Source organism: Liolophura sinensis, chromosome 8 (genome assembly GCF_032854445.1).
Source record: "Liolophura sinensis isolate JHLJ2023 chromosome 8, CUHK_Ljap_v2, whole genome shotgun sequence".
In the NCBI taxonomy this organism is placed as follows: domain Eukaryota; kingdom Metazoa; phylum Mollusca; class Polyplacophora; order Chitonida; family Chitonidae; genus Liolophura; species Liolophura sinensis.
The window spans coordinates 55,912,261-55,930,194 of record NC_088302.1 but is presented as its reverse complement, the minus strand read 5'-3'; the positions used below and the strand labels follow the sequence as shown (position 1 = coordinate 55,930,194).

General features: G+C 38.6%; 2 protein-coding genes across 3 annotated transcripts; both read right to left on the bottom strand.

The window, feature by feature from the left end:
• Nucleotides 1-1,365: 1,365 nt before the first annotated feature.
• Nucleotides 1,366-5,393, bottom strand: LOC135473697 (polycomb protein Sfmbt-like). The gene is made up of 3 exons (XM_064753563.1): nt 5,356-5,393; nt 4,985-5,264; nt 1,366-4,612 (listed from the first exon to the last, which is right to left on the bottom strand). Exons 1-3 carry the CDS (start codon nt 5,391-5,393, stop codon nt 4,502-4,504), a joined length of 429 nt encoding a protein of 142 aa, XP_064609633.1. The 3' UTR covers nt 1,366-4,501.
• LOC135472163 (MBT domain-containing protein 1-like) lies at nt 5,122-17,812 on the bottom strand. Of its 2 annotated transcripts, none has more exons than XM_064751530.1 (21): nt 17,717-17,812; nt 16,524-16,539; nt 16,058-16,179; nt 15,700-15,883; nt 15,089-15,252; nt 14,585-14,684; nt 14,317-14,396; nt 13,798-13,915; nt 13,136-13,270; nt 12,594-12,682; nt 12,162-12,305; nt 11,799-11,895; nt 10,738-10,817; nt 9,024-9,125; nt 8,345-8,492; nt 7,856-7,935; nt 7,577-7,641; nt 6,992-7,161; nt 6,526-6,603; nt 5,877-6,074; nt 5,122-5,580 (listed from the first exon to the last, which is right to left on the bottom strand). In XM_064751530.1, the coding sequence occupies exons 1-21, from the start codon at nt 17,717-17,719 to the stop codon at nt 5,441-5,443; spliced, it is 2,313 nt and encodes a 770-aa protein (XP_064607600.1). In that variant the 5' UTR covers nt 17,720-17,812; the 3' UTR covers nt 5,122-5,440. The 2 variants fall into 2 exon arrangements, with proteins under 2 accessions (XP_064607600.1, XP_064607601.1); XM_064751531.1 differs by having other exon boundaries at nt 15,110-15,252.
• Nucleotides 17,813-17,934: the final 122 nt, after the last annotated feature.

Genomic DNA, 17,934 nt, shown 5'->3' with positions numbered 1-17,934 from the left:
CATGTGAAATGTTCTTTAGTACCCCAATTCTTCAACCTTTTCGCATATGAAAGATCAATTTTCAGTGCACTATATGCACACTTTTAATTTTAATTTGACCAACTTCAGAGTTTCACACAAAGTATAATTTAATCAGTGTATAGAGTACAATGCTTTCAGAATTTGATTGAATGAACACCTTGCAAACATGTGAACAGGTTGAAAAACATGAACTGTAGAGATCATCCCTGAGCGATGTCATGCCGAAGTCTCTGAAAATGTTTCTTCACATTTGGGATGTAGACGGGAGGCATAAATACAGCTTAAGCTCCAGTCTGGTGAGGAAGCAAAGCACAGATACGGGCTAAGTTGAAGTCTGGTGTGGGAGGAAGTATAATCTGGTGTTTCTCACAGGCATATGGGGCATCACATTAGTCTATTTATTTGATTGGTGTTTTACACCGTACTCAAGAATATTTCACTTATACGGCGGCAGCTAGCATTATGGTGGGAGGAAACCGGGCAGAGACTGGGGGAAACCCATGACCATCCGCAAGCCAGGCCTTCTCGCATACGGTCGCAGAGTAAGCCAGCATGAGCTGGACTTAACTCTCAGCGACCGCGTTGGTGGGAGGCTTCTGGGTGACTGTGCTGCACTGGCGTGCTAACCCACTAAGCCATGGAGGCCCCCATTAGTCTTGAGGCACAGGTTTTCAATGCAATCAGCACTTCAGAACAGCATTTGGACAGCACTGCCAAAAGACACTAAAGATAAGACACTGAGAATGAAAGGGACACCAAAGCTTTAGCCATGAAACATAAATTATCTGAAAGTAAAACATGGGGACATGCTAACACATAGTTTGACTTGAGTAATTTTGTTTCCCAACAATCAAGATTTCATCCGAAGGCAACAGGAAGTTAAAGCACGGCTTAGACAAGGCTAAGGCTTGTTTAGAATTGTCCTCTGAAGGCTTCTTACAGTGTTCTGAGATCTGGGTTAAGTCAACAGCTATGAACAACTTAAAATTGAAAAGTCCAGAGGAGGATGAGCAAACCTGGAAACCCCTCATTATTTGATCTGAGGTCCTGTTAAACGAAATAAAACCGATACTTTTGGTGCTGAAACACATTTTCTCAAGATTCAGGATTTCTAGGACATTATCCTATCTTCACAGCAAACCTCAAAATGCATTTCTAAGATAAATCTGGGATTAAAATCTTGATCCCAGGATAAATAAATCAGGACCAGGTAAAACTGAACTCTTTGTCACATGCAATATTCTACTTCATTTTATACAATACCAGTACTGTAAATTCCACCAGATATAGTGCCAGTGAAAGAGAGTGCCACAAAAACAACTAACCAAAGCAGATGTACACGTTAGAACACTGATTTATTGGGGTTAGAATTGTGCGTTCTGTCAGGAGATTGGTAGACAAACAAGCATTAACATACATCATTATTGGTAGACAAACCAAGCATTAACATACACCACTATTGGTAGACAAACCAAGCATTGATAGACAAAAGAAGCATAGGTAGACAAACCAAGCAGTAACATACACCACTTTTGGTAGACAAACCAAGTGGTAACATACACCATTATTGGTAGACAAATCAAGCAGTAACATACACCACTATTGGTAGAAAAAACAAGCAGTAACATACACCACTTTGGGAGTCCAACACCTAGAGTGCCAAAACACATATGCATTAAAGCTGCTAGTACAACATTTATATACTTACGCTTTAATTTATCCCACATCACCCCTTAATACAGATCTTCATGATTTGAGTAAAATGATTTCTTAAATACAAGCTGTCCTCCGTTACCATTAAACAGAGTTTACGGCTGCTACAGGATTTTTGTAGAATACTTTGAAGGGCAGGACCAATTTTTTGGACACCTGGTCTGCTCGTTTTAGCCAAGACATTTTACAGTAGCATGAATATTTAGTTTCTTTTTTTTTTTTTTTTTCACATGGTTAGACCATCTAATGAACAACATTTTAATATCTTTACTTTTCCAAAATGCTGGGAAAGAAATGTAATAATCTCCTTTCAGCACTACGAATATGTCACAAAAATTAGAAGAATTAGGGTACTTTCAACAAAAGCCTAGAGATAAAAGGGCGGTGGAAATCTGTCCTGCAACAAGGAGGTACATTACATGCACTCTTAAGGACTCCTTTGTGGTCATATGACTGAAAAATTGTTGAGTACGACGTTAAACCCCAAGCACCCACTCGCTCACTCAAAAGCTTAAGGTTGGTCCCCATTACACACTGAGTTTCAAAATTATGCCAAACAGGTTATTTTGCTCATATGGGAATCTATGCTGTACAGAGAGCATGACTAGTAAAGACATTCACATCTATATGCCCCTGTACTGTCAAGTCTCTGTAATTGCTGCACTGGAGCAAAAGCTTTGACAGGAGAGGTTCCTCCCTGACGCATACTAAACATGACAGCACTGTGATAAAGGTGTCATTTGAATGAACGCTTGGGGTTTAATGCTACATTAGCAGTATTTCCGCCATAATGTAGCGAGGACTGATTTGACTTAGTCATAATGAATGGCTCATTCCATGTGCTCCAATGACCACATGGTTTACAAGTACACAGACATGTTTTACACTGGTACATACAGGAAGACAACATCTGTAAGACAGGTAAATGCTGCAGTCACGTCCAGTACACACTGTACACCAATTTGTATGTAGTTATTGTACAAACTATGAGATTAATTACAAGTATGTACAGGATAATGGGTGTTGGAAACACCACAATACATGTATTGCTCAGTAACACTGTGTAGTTACAAAAACAAGTCTTTACGCTTCATACATAAGGATGAAGATTCAGGACAGTTTTCCAGAATACAGCGTGCACAAAGCAGTGATGAAGTCATAACCGCTGGCAAAGTGTAAGACACAATTTATTTTCATCTCCTCCACGTCAAATCAGGTATGAGAAGAACATGTCACATCGTTTTTCTCCACAGATCATGCCCTCTACATGTAACCAAAAGTGTCATCACTTCTGAGCCAGTTCCATCTAAATACATGTACAGGATTATTAAGATTAACAAATGCATGGTCTATTCCGATGTGTAATACGCCCCTACATTACAAAAAATGGTTAATCTAACCAATGAATAACAACTCGTACAGATATTCATACATGATTATATTAGAACATGATTCTTGTAAAAAAAAAAAAAATCTCAGATCATAACACGAGTCTTTGGCAATACCTATATATAGATCTACATATAATGATCAATTATGTTACCAGCTGAGAGACTTTCTCCTGGATACAACTCCCTGATGTCTATTATAAACAAATGAAGTATGTGCACTGTGTCAACTAAATCACCTCAACACTACTGATCACTGACCAAGGACAAGTCTACAAGGTTGGTTTTCAAACAAAGTTTGGAAATTTAACAATCTTAATGCCATCATGTACTGCAATTCCAAAAACTAAAAGAGACGGAGATGGACACACAAGTGCATTTATCAAACATCAATAATTCCATGCTTGATAACGTGTTCTTGTCTGCCAAGATGGAGATTAGTGCCCACTATACATCACTGGACTTCACTCATGAGATGCAGACTATTGTATGAAAAAAAACACTGTGAAAAACACATACATTCAGGCCATTCAAGTTTATCAGTGGGAGCAACAGAGGGTGTATTTGCCAAGTTGAAAACATTCCTCAATTCTAAAACAGCTGCATGTACCATAACACCAACAGCTTTTGTCCACAAACCTCTCTAGCTGAACTCCTAAATCCTCACTTGCATCGTTGGGTTTAGTGCTTTCACAGCATAATAAATCAGACAAGGAAGGTGGTGATATAAAGGATAATTTACAAAATGGTAAAATGTCAACGCTGTTTAAGGTGGCATGAAGGAAGATAAATAATGTGTACTTGTCACAAATGCCTGGGATGACAAGATGAGCCTTAGGCTGGATCATAAACAATCACAATGTTATAAATGAGAGCTAATCTTAATGCATCATCTACAAGCATCTACTGCTAAACTTAAACACTACTGTAATATCCATACAAAAACTGACCACTTTCATGAGAGTTTTTTCAACAAACACATGCAAAGATAGTAACAAAAGCTACTGATACTTAACAATTTTCCTTCCATTAGTATACATCCAGGACTTAACATTGCACCCACGCACGTAACAATACCTTGTTATCAATGTTTCTATGTACACAATAATTAATAATAACTCAAGCACAGAACAAGTTACAAAAGCTGCCTATTAAACAAGTGTTAACTGTCCACAGTGTATCAAACATCAACCTGGCTTTACACAGCTGAGTAAGTCAGAATGGAAGCTCCATACAATACAAATGCACCAAAGATATGCACTTCCATGCTGATGTTATCCAAAGACTAGAACGGAGCGTGAACAGTTACAGGGTAGTCTCCCCTTTGTAGACTCTTCAGTGTCATGTGTCAGGTTGGATCCTGTTCTGACACTCGCACTTTAAGCTGCTGGATTCAGATCGTAAATCTTCAACGATGGCCCAACTTCCATCCCTGTCAGGTTCACAATTTGCTCTTTAGTCAGCGTCAGGAATTTTGGGCCATCAATATTCTGAAGAGAGAAACAGAAATTGATTATCCTCCTACACTCAGAAGATTTGGCATGTATCACACTCAAGTGGGTAAATTTACAATCACTACATTCACATTAAAAAACATTCCTGACCAGAATTCTTCAAATTTGACTTTCTGCAAGTCAACACGATAAAAAAATAGACTAAGCTGCTAAATATGGTAAAGGAGCTAAAGTTTCAACCCAAAAAATATATATAACTAACAGAACTCTCAAAATCAAGCAAAATGTGCAACACACATGTAGACCAAATTTTAGGTCATTTACTGTTCTTCACAGTTCTTACTGAATATGACACTGTTCAACAGCCATAGTCAGTTTAAAACAAGACAAACTGAGACATGTCCTTACTTTCTTACTGAAACTGTCACAGTAAGCTCCACAATCATTGGTCCTCAGGAACTGACAAACTTCAAACACGGACCACAGCTCTGGGACTATCTTCTCTTTCCTCTGCGGCACAGAGGAGCTTTTGTCCTGCTTGTCATCATCTGAAGAGATGATACGTGGGATGTGGGCTGGAGAGGCCTTGACTGTGGTCAGACTCGGGCCGTCACCAGCTGGACCTCTGACAGACTGAGGGGCCTGAGCTGAGCTGCCAGACTTGACAGGCCTACTGTCCCTGATATCACTTTAGGGGTAGATGTCTTCATGCCGGGGTCATCACACTGACTGGGGACACAGGTGGGTGGGGACATCACAGGAGAGGAGGCCAGAGTGACCAGGGCCTTGGTAATGCTCTGCTTCTGCCCCTGGCCATTGGACAGTTTACTCAGCAGCAAAGGTTTGATGACCTCAGCTGAGCGATCAGTCCATGTGGCCTGCCAGTTCAGGCATCTGTCCATTGACACCTGTAGTGTGATGTGGTCCAGAGGCTGAGCTCTGAGGACTTAAAGCTGGAGGGGTGTCTGTCTCCATCTCCTCTTCTTCCTTAACCACAGCTTTACCTGGTATATGAGAAAAGAACTAAGAGGTGATTGACTGATTTCTCTGAGGAAATAAATGCCTCCCTTAAACCAGGTTTCATCTTAATCATGAGAAAAGAACAGAGATGATTGATTTCTATGAGGAAAATATAACATATCTTACTTTCAGGAGAAAAAAACGAACAGAAAGATTGGATGAAGTAAACTTGGTACGCAGCAAAACATTTCATAGGATGCCCATTATGAAGCATATACATACTGCTTCTTCATTCACCAGTCTATCAGTCCATACTAGACCAATTATCATTGTTTCACACCTGCTGAGACTTGACTAGAAGTTGTCTCCCCTGACTTATGATTGCCCTGATCAATGAGTGGTGGGAGGGTGGCAGACATCAGCTCATTGGACAGAGAAAACTGCTGCTCTGACTTCACATGGAACGGGAGAGCTGTTCTTTGGTTGGTTTTGTCTGACAGGACCTTCACAGGCTTGCCTCCACCTTTAGGCTTCCTCTCTGAAATGGTACAAACATGTCTCATATGTTTATCTTACTATATGTAAAGACATTTTGCACCATATAATGAAAATCGACAAAACATCTCCAGTCAATACTTTCATGTCTTAACATCAAGCAAAGTCCAGTTGACACGGGACATATAACGAGAAAGACAGACTTGATCGGCAGGCTAACGGTGATTGCCAGTGGAAGAGTCAGCGTCTATAATGGACCCAGTTCAATATAGTACGTCATTGTATGTGCAGACATAAGGTCACCTCCTGACACAACAGTAACCTGGACTTGTTTCCAAACAATTTCCCCTGATGACAAAACTTATTATCTGATGTTCATATAAATGCATGCATTTCATATGTCTTTGGCTGATGTCCTCAAGAACTGGACAAGTGTTGACATATTTAAAAATGAATTCCTGTCCAACAAAATCTTTCAGAGAGGTGGAGCTTACTTTTGCGTGGTCCTCTGTAAATCTGTGTTTTCCCCTTCCTCTTCTTTGGTATAATGTGTGGTGATGGCTGAGAGACATCTGTAACAGATTCTAATAGATGGACCTGATGATGACAACTGTCTACACGTCACTATTTCTATGTGGATTCATCACCACAACATGCTTCTGTGCTGCTCCATAAATTACTGAATTAGATTACCAAAGAATAGCACCAGAAATATCTGCAAACTATACAATATCAAAACACCTGAACTGTGAAAGAGATCAACCTGGCCACTGCTGAGCCAGCTGTTCTCATCAACAGAATAGATTCTTCCTGTAAATGCTTTTGTTGCATTGCCCTGTTTTACCCTGGTGGATTCTGTCTTGTGATGTAATTATGGGCAGCTAAGTTGTAATGTACACATATCCCTCAGATAAGACCCACCCTAGCAAATGCCAAGGCCTGACCTGATGGAGTACACACCTCTTACTCTGGGCCCCTCCAGGTTGTAGCCCATCATCTCACACCAGCCCACGGGGTAGAGGTCAGGCGTTTCACAGTCCACCCACTGGTCATAGTCTGATTCCCAGCCATCAAAGTGGATCCTCAACAAACGTCCCACCACCTTGACCACAGTCCCAACACAGATCAGTCTACAACAACACACCATTCACAGGAGGATTTACTACATCATCCCAGGCAATCTAGCATCATATCACAGTCCTTTCGGAAGTTTACTCCGGGCACTTAAGGGCCACTTTCACAAACCTTCATAAGCAGTATTTCTAAAAACTTTTTTCATACAAGACATCTTCGTTATAGTTTCAAAAAGCCATGTGATTTACAAATAAAAATCAAGAAAAACAAATTACAAAGCTTTGTGAAAATGCCCGTTTTTCTCCACCAATGAAGCTGGCTGCCATCAACAGTACCAGACTTATCCATTGGCTGTCATGTCTACAGACGGAAAAAAGCCAGGCTGAGCATAAAAAAAAATCCTGCGATCTACCTCACAACCTCAAGATATTTTGAGTACAGTACTTAAAGAGTTGGCTGTACACAACTCACCTTGGTTCCATTAAATCCACAGCTTCAACTTTCATTCCTGGTTTAAAGCCATGTTTTGGGATTTCCTACAACCAGCAATCAAGAAACATATCACTCAACTTTTGTTTGAAATTTCAGCATTCTGTGACTACAACAAATGAGCATTGTAACACACAATGAGTTCTCGAGCTACAGATGGTGTACACAAATTTAAAAATGAAATTTTCCTCAAATAAATTCAAAAGATTATTCATTGTTGAACAAACTTTGATAACCTATGTAGCATGTGAACAGACATACCTTATCAAATAGCTTAACAGGTGCAGCTGAAGATTTGGTCTGTCGTAGGTAATCAAACCACTTGAACTGGCCTTTGTATCCTGATGCCAAGAAGATTAGCCACATGACATAATACAGATCAGGGATTTATGGACAGCAAGACAATAAAGAACATAATCCATTTTCATCTTGGATAGTCACAAATACATTCTTTGTCTATTTACAAAACTCAAACTTAAGGACTATTCTGAGAAAACTTCCAGCATACCACTTCAGCACACCTTATATTTTTAACAAAGATAACACCATCAAACTGGTATGGTTACAGAGTATTTTGATGTGAAAAATACAAATGTAATGTTGTCAGAAGAAATGTATATATCTGTGTGATAGTCCATTAATTCTAATATAAAACAAGAATTCATGCCGCTGATGATTACGTTTGCTTTCATGTTAAAGTGCAAATAATATGCCCAGAGAAAAGAATTTACTGAGGCCGATGAACTGTACCTTTAGGGGGAGTCAGATCTAAATCATTGATTTCACAAAAACCAGCAGGGAAGATACATGGTGAAGAACTGTGGTAGCAGAACCAGTCAGAGCCCGACTGTGCCATGCTGCCATCTATACCTATCATCAGGTACTTATCCTTTAGCACCTGTTGGTAAATGAAGACACCCTCAACTCAGTTGTCGTAAGAATGAAAATCATTGGTTATCAACAATCACTAAATAAGTTAGATTTAGTAGCAAAGGTATCATGGAGTTTGCCTGTAGGAGAAAGATCAATGCAAAACTTCAGTTCAACTTGTAAAGGACTTCATTATATAGCTTAACTGCTACACGTTAATTAACACGCCCCTCGTCTTTGCCCGCTTTCCTCCCAACATAATGCTCGTCGCCCTCATATCAGTATGGTGTAAACCCCAGTCAAATAAATAAAAGAAATACATCTCCCTCGTGGTACTGTGATCTATAAGTGTGCAAAACCTGAGTTCAATACATGCAGTATTTTTTGAAATGCTGCCCCTCCATTTACCTTAACATTGCTTCCACTGTTAGAATTGGACGCCATTGTTCAGAGGTTGACATTACCTATGCTTGTACTTTATACAGGTGATGTGATACTTAGATTACACGAATTCAATAGACAAAACACAAATACTGTCAGGACAAAGGATGAGACTCACCTTCATGACTGTGGACACGCAGATTGTGGCCAGATTTAGTGGGTCTATTGCTTCCAGCTTCATTCCTACCTGGAACTTCAGACCACTAGGTGGCTCCTTCATCTACAACGACAAAAACAGCTCTACTTTGTAATATTCTATATCATCTGCTTTCCACTGGGACTCCACAGAAAAATGGAAGTAAATCAAGTCTACAGAAGTAAACAATATTTCAATCTATGTGTGCTGGAGTGTTGATATGCTTAGTTGCTATAAGTTACACTCTGACCTCATTCCATACATCATGCCATGTCTGCTACAAACACTTTTGAAAAGTTTTATGGACATTGTGGAATAAATTGTCTTTAATTCCATTTAAACAAGCAATCCATTAGTGGAATGAGCTGTCAAAATAACAGCCACATGCTACTAGAATAAAGGAGTCTAAAACTTGAATTTGATCCATTCAGTACAGCCCAGAAATCACTTGACACTCAAACCCGCATAACACAAAACTAAGTCACAGCTGTTTTTCAGCTATTACTTTGCAACTGATGAACATTTTTATCGCCATCATGATTTTTAGTGCAAGCATATGCGCCAAGAATAAACTGTGTTTGTTTACTCAGCGCCTTGTTGTTTGAACGTCTAGACCCTGCAGTGCGAGATTCACCAGCGAATAAAGGCATCTATCAATGATTGTATAATATATGTGAAGATCCTTCCTTGTACAAGTACTGCGTCCTTATGGAGGATGACAGTACTCAACTCTCAATCCACAGCAACTACTACTCACAGGATCAGTATAACACACGGCCACTCGATGGTAGCTGGATTTTTAATTCATCCAAGAGTGCATGTACATGTAGGGCAGAGTGGAGGTCTGTATTTTGAAGTTACTTAAAACGATAACTGCTTCTTTCAATTTCTTCCACCAATGAATAAAGAATGGGATTAAGTCGGAGGACACATGCACTGAGGATACCCCACTGTGAAAGTTGAAGCCACTCTTGCTTGCGCTTTATTGGCAGTTTTTGTAACGTTATTTCTGGGTTGTACTGTAACTTGTCTCGCGTTTCCATTCATAAATTCACTGTTCACAAAAAAATGTCTGGAAAACTGCTGAAGTTTAAACAGAAGAAAAACAGCCATAACTTTGTTCCAAATAGACAAAACAGTATGAAACTCAAACTTGATCTGTGACTTGCCATGACGAATGTACATGTATGTGTTAAACGATACAATACAATCAATCATTTGGGAAAAAAAGTCCCGAACAATGTCCAAAAACTGCCTTTACTTTGTCCCCCCATGCATCCCAAAATAGATATTAGATGAACTGGCCAACTAAAACAAAATCTGTACCTAGTCATGGTGAATCAATGCACTAAATTGGACTTCAATACCATGAATCATTTGGAAAAAAGAAGTCTGGAAAACGTTCATGTTCCAAAAACAATCATACAGTAATTTGCTTGAAAATGAACAAAATCACCTCAAACTTTATCTGTAGCTTGTCACAGCGAAACCATGTTCCAAGTAACAATTCAAAATCATTTAGAAAAATGTGTATATCCATATAGTATCATCCAGTAGCAGTAGGAAAATTATAATATCTGAACCAACTGAAATACAAAAGCCTAAGAATATATATTGATTAATTCTGCAGTCTTAACCACAGAATACTGTAAAATGTTCTAAAGGTTTCCTCAAAAAATAATAATGAAACACTTACTGATCTGAACATATCAGGAGTAGCATCATCTGGGTCATACTTCTGCATTGTCACTTTCCCCAGGCTTTTGTTCTTGTATTCTAAAAGGTAAGCAGCCAATGGCAGTTTATAAACAAATTCCTTTTCACATAGACATTTGCTGCATACAGGCAGAAGGGAAAAGGAAATAATAGGTGTGACTGTTTGGAAATATGCTGGTATGAAATGAATTTTTTTTTCCATTTCAACTGAGCCATTGTTATACTAGAGAGATGGAGAAATTATGATGAAACTCACTGTTATGAGACAATTGTCTAAGGGTTGGATTATCGAAAATCTATGGGATGTCAAAGCAAATCAGTAAAACTTGTCACAGAATACAGCTGGCCTAATATGCTTGCAAGATTGGGAACTGAGGTATTATGGCTGATCTAAAATTTCTAAAGGACAGTCATCCACATTACATTCAGTACTTTCAATAAATAATTGTGGCTTTTTCCTCTCTTTAAGACGACGGGTCTGAGGAAAAATATTAAATATAACAAAGTTGACTCAGAGCTACAAGATTAATTCAGAGTATAACTGGAAACTAGTAAACCAAATCTGGCTAATCTGACCATTGGCCCAACCATTCAGGAAATGTTGGTTAGATGTATCTACTCCCGACAGTACACAGTTTTCAAGTCATGTCATCACAGCAACCCAGCAAAAATGATGTCATTTTATGGCAAGGCAAGGCTATTTAATTATCTTCTAAAATAGCATTATTCATTTTTAGAAAAGGCGGTTTGACAAGTTCATTACTTAACATCTAACATCTAACATTCATAATTTAACATCTAAATCATCTAAACATAATCCAAGAGCCTAATCTAATCCTGTTTAATTAGCTGTTTATATTCTATATACATGTACCACATCATGTTAAAACTGGCAACATCACATCACCAAGGAATGTCACTCTCTTGCCATAACATGACATCTTGAAATAATCATAATGGGCAGAGACAAAATAAGCATCTCTGTCTGGTGGCGACTGTTAACATGGATAATGATACCAGGCCAGCACATTCCGCACTCACCTTGGGAGGCATGGAGGATATGTCCCACATGCTGCGACCATCCTATGGGGTGTAGCAAAGAGGATCGCATATGGCACCAGAAATCATCATTCTCCTCCTGGAAACACAAAATAAATTCAACAGTTGTAATACAGTCGCCTCAAAATATCAGGAGCATTCATAGCAAGTAAATCAAGGTCTTGTTTTCACAAGGCTGGCTCTACACAAAAAAAACACAAAAATAAATAAAAACCTCCTTGCACCCGTTCACATTATTAAAAGCCTTGTCAAATTTAATGATGATACTGAAAAGCTATATTTGTAGAATAAACAGTCAAATGGTTATGAAATGATGAAATTTCAAGATGACAGCTGACTACGTACTGCTTTCTCCTGATACTGAAGCCTCAGCCTCCCGCCAATCACTTCATCCACCACTGCCACTCTCATCGCCGACACACACATCTTGTCAACCACCTCCACTTTAATACCCTTCTTAAATTTGTGGTTGTTAATGCTCTCAATGACCTGTAAATTCAACATCATCTAATAAGCTCTCTGCAAAAAACACATACAAAACAAAAGACAGTAGGATTTAACTTGCAATCTACACTTTTAACAGTCATCTTATCCCATAGCAGAACTCTGATTCAAAAACTGCCCAAGCCTTTCCATTGTGCTTATGATTGTCGTTTGGATAACTTGCACACATGTATGCAAGTATTAACAAGAATTTAACATCTTGTAAATGAAATATTTGTCACCGAGTCTTTAGAATTACTTGGTACAGAAAATCTGTTGATGTTATGGTCTTACCCTGTGATAAAAGTTACTGGGTAATGTGCGAGCTCCTGTCAATCGCCTAACCAGGAAGTCCTTCCAGTCTGTGTATTTGTGCTGTATGGCTGATAGAAAATAGCATACAGGTAATGATAGATTTTAAAATCCAGTCACTGGACTTCAATAAGCAATGCCAACATGGGACAGGTACTGTAATTTAACTTTTTCACATATTTGCAAGGTGTTCATTCACCGATATTCTGAAGGCATTATTCTGTGTAGACTGATAAAATTATACTTTGTGCGAAGCTCTGAAAATGGCCAATTTAACCAATGTAGTTTTGTCTCCAAAAAAGAAATTAAAAATGTACATAGAATGCAATGAAAGTTGCTCTTTCATATGCGAAAAGTTTGAGGAAATAGCATAGACTTTTAGTTAACTGCATTCTCATTTTCAGCAACACAGACTGGTTTTGAAATAAAACAAAATTTCTCAAACGATGAATAGAATTCCATAGAAAAACAGAGAAATACATATCACCATACCAGAAAGTGAAAGAATTTGCTTGCTGACTCACTTTGAGGTGGGACCAGAGGCTTTCCTATTGTGGCACACCAGCCCACAGGGTGCACATCCTGAGAGCTAAGATTTATCCAGAAGTCATTAGACTGGTCATTACCGTAGCCTTCATACCGTAGCTGAGCTTTGTAGCCTAAACAAAGCAAAAATAGGTGGTTGTTCTCAGCAATGGCATTACAAGAGAATAAATGGAAAACAACTTTCTAAATGTGATACACCAGCCAAAGATCTGGCACCTTACATCTGGTATTACACGGTAATACCACAGCAAGAGCACACATATTTTTTCCCTAAAACGCTTATGGCAGCCTGCAACATCCATCAGTATATTGTGTTAATTATATACAATGTATCACGCTTTCCTCATACACTTAATTTTTCCCATTGTATTTTTTATGGCATATTCAAGGATATTTATTATACAGTAACAGAAAAGTGGAGGAAGACAGCCCAACCCCTGGATACAGCCCAAAAAAAGTCTTTGGACATGGCAGGCATCTCCCACACAGTGGATGGCAATGAGTGTATACACACGACATGATAACTCCAGGATTAGTGGTCTCAAGTGTGACACTCCAGACCACTTCTCCAGAAGAGGGCTTTGCCTGACACAACACCATACTATAACAATCCCACAGAATCTGTCTGGCACACACCAACCTGCAACTTTGATGACAGTGGCAATCCAGTATACAGTATTGGCCAAGTCACAGTCATGATTTATCACCTCTACCTTCATCCCTTCATTTATGTTTTCCCAGCAGTCAGACATTGGGCACTGCAATGAAGTACATGTAGTTCTCAAGAGTACTGTATCCTCATCATTAAGCTCGTCTGCAGAGATCAGTCACTAATATGAAAATCCAACGCCGGAACATTGGGTACAATGTATTATTCATAATGGAAATGCAGTACACAACAACATAGAGGTAAAAAAAAATGTCATAAAATATTACTTTTGAAGCTGAACTTACATTTTACCAGCAGGATATCATCACACCTTCCAAACAATTCTGACAACACCTTACTGAGATCAGTCAAACTCTCTGAATCAGGCAAAATGAGCAGCTAAACAATGGTGACATTTTATGTCTGGTCCTAACGAGATTATAACATGCACACATACACACCATGCACTACATGACCACAAGGAAATTCTCTCACACGACACACACTTACATGTTTAAAGCAGTTAACAGAAGCAGCCTGGGCATTTGTGGCAGACAAAAAAGTGGCCCAATCAAAGGATTTACCATTTCCTAAAACAGAAAGTAACAAAAAATGTTACATATTTTCAACTTTCTAATTAGACTGAATCATTGTTAAAAAATTACAATAGCCTTTTGCAGCAATGATTAAAATTCCATGTATATGATATGATTCAAAGTGGAATTTGACGGTTGATATTGGTTGAAATCAGTAGGAGAGGAAACTGAAGATCACTCACCCTGCTTACTGTTCCCACCAATGGATAACATGGCAGCATTACCAACTGGTGAAGGTTTGGTGTATTTTGGCTTAGATTTTGTTCCTGGTTCAACTTTGACCTAAAACAGAATTTCAACACTTGAAGCTGTTTCAAACAAAGCACTTTCCACAGGGCTGTTTAACTAGGAATGTATTATTAACCTGAATAACAGCTTGCATTATCACAGTTACAATGTAACTCCTCCAAAAACATACGTACATGTGCATGCAAGAAAAGAAGCAAGGAACGAAGAATAATGACAAATACCACAAAAAATCAGCTCATATATTTTTTCTCCGATGTGATAATATGAAAGTATAAAAAATAAGGCCTTCATAGTACCAAGATCAAAATCCAATGCCATTACACGTTTTAAGTTTTAGAGAACAACAAGCACAAAACTGAATATTCAAAGTTTAACAATGCAAGATTAGACACAAATCAGAACAGTAAAAAGAGAACCAAAAATCAATATCAACATACATGTATTCGTGGTTTCTGTACCTGAACACGGTTTTGCATTGACAGTAACTTCCCTTCCTTCTGAGCTGCAGCAAAACCGCGTGAACATGCTAAACTACAAAATCTTTTGGATTTTGAGTAGAATGCATGCTTTATCCCAATTGCTCCACACATCTCGCATGTAGCTACAAATGAAACAAACCTATAAGTCCCGTGACCATATATAATAATCAAAGCATACCGGTATAATTACTGAATTTCACAACTTGTTTCTTCTTCACTGCAGATCATAATACTTTGCCTTTTTTGTACTGACAGCAAGAAAATGAATGCATGTTAACATAAGGGAATCAAATACAGGTGCAGGTGGTATTATACTCCGGGCCCTGAGGTTCCTCCACAAAATAAACTTGACTGTTGTATACATGTAAGTCAAAAATTCTTTATTTATTTGATTATTGTTCTTTGCCATACTCAAATATATTTCACTTCCACAATGGCACCATTATGGTGGGAGGAAACCACAGTTTGCAAAAAATCTTGAGTACCCCAATCAGACAAATTAAACAAATATTAAAATTACTTATTACTGGTAGTCCAGCTGAACTTTGTTGCAAGCATTACAAGCTTACCCATGCCATCTTTTCCATTCATGAAGCGGTATTCTGTTTTCTGTCCAACTGGAGGAGTGTACACTGGACTCTCCTGTACCACTTCTGGTTCCATACCCTCTCCATCGTCAGAACTCTCACTGACATCATTGTAGCTATCATAGCCATCATACAGGCCATACTTTGTCATGTAATCATCATCTGCCTGAAATCCAGAAAGATCAGTAGTCTCTAGAAACAGCAATTTGGGTGATCAGATTTCTATCATAAGGGTGATAATAAATTACACAAGGTGTCCAGAATTGTAAGAAAAGTTATGGATTGGCAGGAAATTCAAGTGTTATATCAAGTACTTAAGACTCAGTTTGAGGAAATTTACCCCTAGGTTGCTTCCATCACCAATGTTGTCAGATCTAGTCTCAGAACTAATCACTGAATCTTCAGCTTTTACCATATCCAGTCCCGACTCCATGTCACTCTGGGTTGACCAACGGCTCCAGTCTGCAAACAGATATCATTTAAAGCCATGTCATTTATTTATTTATGTATTTATTTATTTGTTTATTTTTTACGCCGTACTCAAGAATATTTTTACTTATAGAATGATAGGATGATGGTAAGCATTATGGTAGGAGAAAACTGCGCAGACCCCAGGGGACACTCATGACCATCCGCAGACCTTCCCATGTACGGCCCGAGAGTAAGTCAGCATGAACAGGACTTGAACTCCCTAAAACCATGTAAGACATAAACAGTTTAGGAAAACAAAAATTAATGAATCAAAAAGACAATCTTTTCCATTACAAATGGTCGAGTTGACAGAGGACATGACATGTTATACATACCTGTATCTCCTGGATCCTGAAATGACAAGACAACAAATACATATAATTATCACATTTAATCAAACACGTTTAACACCAGGGAACATTCATCATATAGGCCTTGAGCTTTTGGATTATTTGTTTTTATATTTAAGAAAATTCTTCCTTAAGTCTGTTTCATATAGACGAAGTGTTGAAACAGTAATGCTTAATTAGCAGACTATGCATTCACAAAACACATAGTTTTTGTTGAGGTATTATACATGTGAAAACAGATGGATCTGCATGTCATCATGGCCCTGTTGTGGTAGAAGTCGAACATCCTTTAACATAGCTCTTAAGAGTGAAGAAATTAATGAAGGTGAAATGCTGCTTTCCGGGAGCCTGTAATACTTGTACTCCCCAACTGATATAGCCCGTGTGACATCATTTGTTCAATTCCTAAAACCTAAGGAGTGCATGTCACTGTACGCATCCTCGTGTATTTGAATCCATGGACATCTGGGCACTTGTTGCTCTACTCACATCTGTAAATTTTACCCCCACAGTCACGACAATGAAAACACTGTCTACATAACCTGGGAGTTGATACAAAACTCTGCTTCATAGTGACCAAAACTACATTTTGTTGTTGTCTGCTACACACCACCATCGGCAAGCATTCTCGTGAAGCTTTCAACCATATGTAGTATTACTTAAAGTACATATACTGACTTAAACTTCACAGGTTGCATTAGCCCTGACAAGACCATTATTATCCAAACCATGAAATCACCTAGGTACAAAAAGGTTCTAAGAAATCCATCTATGGGTTGCACGTGTGATGAACTCTTCATGTTCTTGACGAACATAGAAAATTCCATCCCCAAATGCATTTGCAAGCTTGCAGTTGCAATAATTTTAAAGGCTGAAGACAAATGTATGTTGTACATTCTTTGATACCTCCTTACAATACATTTTCACAAGATGTAATTCACGGTGCGGTTGTCACAATTGACATGACGAGCAAACCATGTTTTTCTGTCATTAGAAAACTGTTTTTTTTTTAACAGAAGGGGGCTGGGTCGAAAGAGACTTTTGACACTTCTTCCAGCGCAAAATCTAAATTCAGTTTGCAGCAGAGTGAGGTGAGCTTTCGTCAAGCTAATGACACTAGCCTGGCAGACAACTGCCCGGTAAAAAAATGCAGAATTGGTATCTCAAGAACATCTTACCATGGTTTATCAAAGGATTTCGTTGGAGAAATTCCTCACATTGGTCTCGTGTGACTTCTTGTATCCCTCTGCTTGCCCCAGATGAGGAAAATCAAAATCTTTCCCAGGCACAACAAAGACAAATTTCTCTGCGCATGCACCAGAGCCTCGGTTGCACATTCTAAAATGACGTTTCATTGGATACTTTTACCCGCGCAACATAATTTTGACTAATGAAA